This window comes from Pollachius pollachius, assembly GCF_949987615.1.
Source record: "Pollachius pollachius genome assembly, chromosome: 13".
Classification (NCBI taxonomy): Eukaryota; Metazoa; Chordata; class Actinopteri; order Gadiformes; family Gadidae; genus Pollachius; species Pollachius pollachius.
In genome coordinates this window covers 9,295,582-9,298,847 of record NC_136946.1, presented here as the reverse complement: position 1 = coordinate 9,298,847, position 3,266 = coordinate 9,295,582, and the positions used below count along the sequence as shown (strand labels likewise).

The 3,266-nt window shown below is 54.8% G+C and overlaps 1 protein-coding gene across 1 annotated transcript; it reads right to left on the bottom strand.

The window, feature by feature from the left end:
• Positions 1 to 352: 352 nt before the first annotated feature.
• Positions 353 to 2,982, bottom strand: LOC307084719 (cbp/p300-interacting transactivator 3-like). Its single transcript, XM_079749203.1, has 2 exons — positions 2,845 to 2,982; positions 353 to 1,531 (listed from the first exon to the last, which is right to left on the bottom strand). The coding sequence occupies exon 2, from the start codon at positions 1,515 to 1,517 to the stop codon at positions 726 to 728; it is 792 nt and encodes a 263-aa protein (XP_079605329.1). The 5' UTR covers positions 1,518 to 1,531; positions 2,845 to 2,982; the 3' UTR covers positions 353 to 725.
• Between the last annotated feature and the right edge of the window lie 284 nt (positions 2,983 to 3,266).

Here is a 3,266-nt window from a genome sequence, read left to right as displayed (position 1 = left end):
AAGACGACCGCCGCTGCCGCTTATAAACTTTAGTTTTGGTAACGTCGTCAGCGTCGGTAAAATATATTAATAGATAAATAGAATCTAGAAGACCAGGATGGATTGTCTTTTGACAGTGCCCGCCCCCCCCCCCCCCCCCCCCCACCCCCACCCCCCACCAACCCGCTCTGTTACAATCGTGTTGCAGCAGCCTGGACACCGCAGGCACAGGTGCTGCGGGGGCAAGAAGGGCCCCGTGGTGGGGGCCCCATGGTGTCAAGATGTCCCCCTTCCCCCCCCCCCCCCCCCCCCCCCACAGTAATTTGGCCACAGACAGCAGATTCTCACACAGGTTCCGGATCACCGCGGAAGGATAAAGACCCAGGCGTTTTTTTTCAGTTTTTCTCTCGTCGTTTTCTTTAAAGTCTTTGCGGCAAGTTTTACAGGCAGGCCAGTGCGCGGTAAGTACGTACGCGTTCGTACGCAGGGTCGGTCTTCCAGAGACCGCCAAAAAACACATAGACACCGAAAAACACCCACACAGATATACAGAGAGATTGTCTCCTTTTTGCTGTGCTACCACGGCGCCCCCCCACCCAACACTCGCGGGCCCCGATGTCCCCTTATGGCTCAGCCTGAAACCCGGGGCCCGGGCGGGGCCCTCGACTTGCTCCCACGCCACCGTCCTGTGGGCGGCGGCGGTGGTCCGTTACGGGTGAGGGGGGGGGGGGGGGGGGGGGGAGAGCTCAACAGCTGACGGTGCTGGTCTGCTGCTGTTTGCACACAAAGTCTGACAGGAAGTCAAACTCGTTCTGTCCCAGGAAGAGCTCGGGCAGCTCCTGCACGCGGTCCAGCCCCAGCTCCAGCACCAGCGACGTCAGCACCTCCTCGTCGATAAGGTCCATGTCCATGCCGCTGGGCGCCACGGGCCCGCCCATGTGCTGCATGCCCGCCAGCTGGCCGGGCCCCACGCGGTACTGCGCGCCGTTGGGCAGGTGGTGGCCGTTGGAGGCCAGCGGGTGTCCGTGGTACTGGGTGTTGAGTTTCTGCAGGTGCATGCTCGCCATGAGCTGCTGGGAGGTGAGGGTGCCCTGGATGTACTGCTGTGGGTGCCCACCCTGCTGCTGCTGCTGCTGCTGCTGGTGCATGTGGTGGTGCTGCTGCTGCTGGGACTGCCCGTTGTACATCATGTTCCCAGACATCATATGGTGGTGGTGGTGGTGGGCCTGCTGCTGCTGCTGCTGCTGCTGCTGCTGCTGCTGCTGGTGGTGGTGGGCGTGGGGGTGGTTGGCCATGGGGGGGCCGGGCACCTGTCCGTTCATGGACCCTGCGCCCACCATGCCGGGCCGCTGCCGCATGGCCGCCTCCATGGGGTTCTGGGGCCCCCGGCCGTAGTGCACCAACTGGCCGTTGGGGACCCCGCGAAGCCCGGGCTGGCCCACCCCCAGCTGTGAGGGGCCGTTCATGCCCATCCGGAAGCCGTGGAATCCCCCGCCGGCGGAGCCGTGGGTCATGGGCATCATCATGTGCTCGGCCATGTCTTGAGGTGGTCCTGTGGGCGGAGAAGGGGCGGCGGGGGGGGGGGGGGGGGTGTTAGTGGATGCAGCTCGGATTCATTAGCGTCCTGTGGGCATGCATGCGTTGGCATCATAGGAAAATCACTTTTCGTTATTGGCCCCCCCAAACACACACACACACACACACACACACAGAAAGAAAACGCTCTGCCAACTTGAATTGATTCTTGACATGATTCTCGTTGGCATGGTCATGTTCATTCAATATGCAGTGCACATGTCGGTTATTTAACCATAACAAGGGTTTGGAAATAGAGGATCGCACTGGTGGTTGGCGCGTGAGGAGCGACGTGCAGCCAAGAGGACGCGGATGGGCGCTTTACGCATCTCAATCCCCAACAAGGTTATCGCGAACCTAACAGCCGTGAAATCTTTTATCTTTGTAAACAAATGGCTCTCTCTTAAAACCATAACCGGCAACCCTCGTAATCTATGGACTACGTGCAGTCTAAAGCCATTTGTCGCCCTGAATACATTACTATGGACGTGACTATGAGATTTAACAGCCAACGATTTTGTTTAACAATTAGACCGTTCAATTGTTCCACATTTTTGAATTTTTCCTCAAATATCCATCTGTTCCATGCCAAATCAGATCTCAAATAGGCTTATGTGAAAGTCCGGTGTGAACGTCTATGCGCTACCTTCCTTTGCCATCAATGAAAACAAAGAATTTCTCGCTTCTTTCTTCTCTTTTCCTCAAACATCTCCTCCCGTGCCCCTGGCTGTTGGCCTATCGGTTTAAACCTTGCAATGGTCGTTGAGTTAATCACACACTTCTTGGAGAATAACCTCCCTCCTTCGAACAACCCATTGTGATTTCTGTCTATCTTCTTCCTAAACAGCACGGGTCCTCTAGCTGATTCTGCCCGATCGTCACTTCACACAATCGGAACCGTGAAAGAGCATTATTCACTGTTATTAGCGTGTATCTGTGTTATTAATAAAAGGGATCGATTACGTGAGCCAATTGAACTGACCCAACAGCTTACCGATTATACAACCAATGAGCCATTCATCGACACGGAGGCTACCATGTAAAAGAACACGTCCGACCACGGTTCAGATCAATAAGGCAAACGCGTGGAATAGGATTTCAAGATGATAATAGACACCTCTAACACCCGTGTCATCAACCTCACCTAATCAGACTACAGCATTAGCCACGACAATATAAGCGGTCCTAAAATACACACAGAACGAACGAGCGGTGCCCATTAACATGCATGCATCTGCTGCCCCTTTCATTACCGCAAAAAAAAAATCAGCTTGATCAGAAAACACCTACCGAAATATCCCTATTCAGAAGTTGAGCGAGTTGAGCACTCCGAAATCGGATGGTCGGATTACTTCCAGTCGACGCCGAGTCCACCGACACATACAGTCCAGTCTGGCCGCCGTGAGTGAAGCGGTGCTCTCGTCTAACCGCGGCGAAGGGGCGCTCTCGCTCGGCAGTCAGGAGTTTGTTTTCTGGGTCAACTCTGGGATTATATCCATCTATAAAGCAGCGGAGATAGGGGCGGGGCGGAGCTACCGTCCTCTCCGGATCCTTTGTTGCGATTGGTCCTCCCCTTAATCACCGTGCAAAGAAACATTCAGGACTGCTCACAACGTGTCCTAAAAGAACACATCCACCCAGATTCCTGCCGTGCAGTGGGAAATTGAACGTTTACGCCGAAAATGATAATCCTTTATTCTTGAAAGATGATC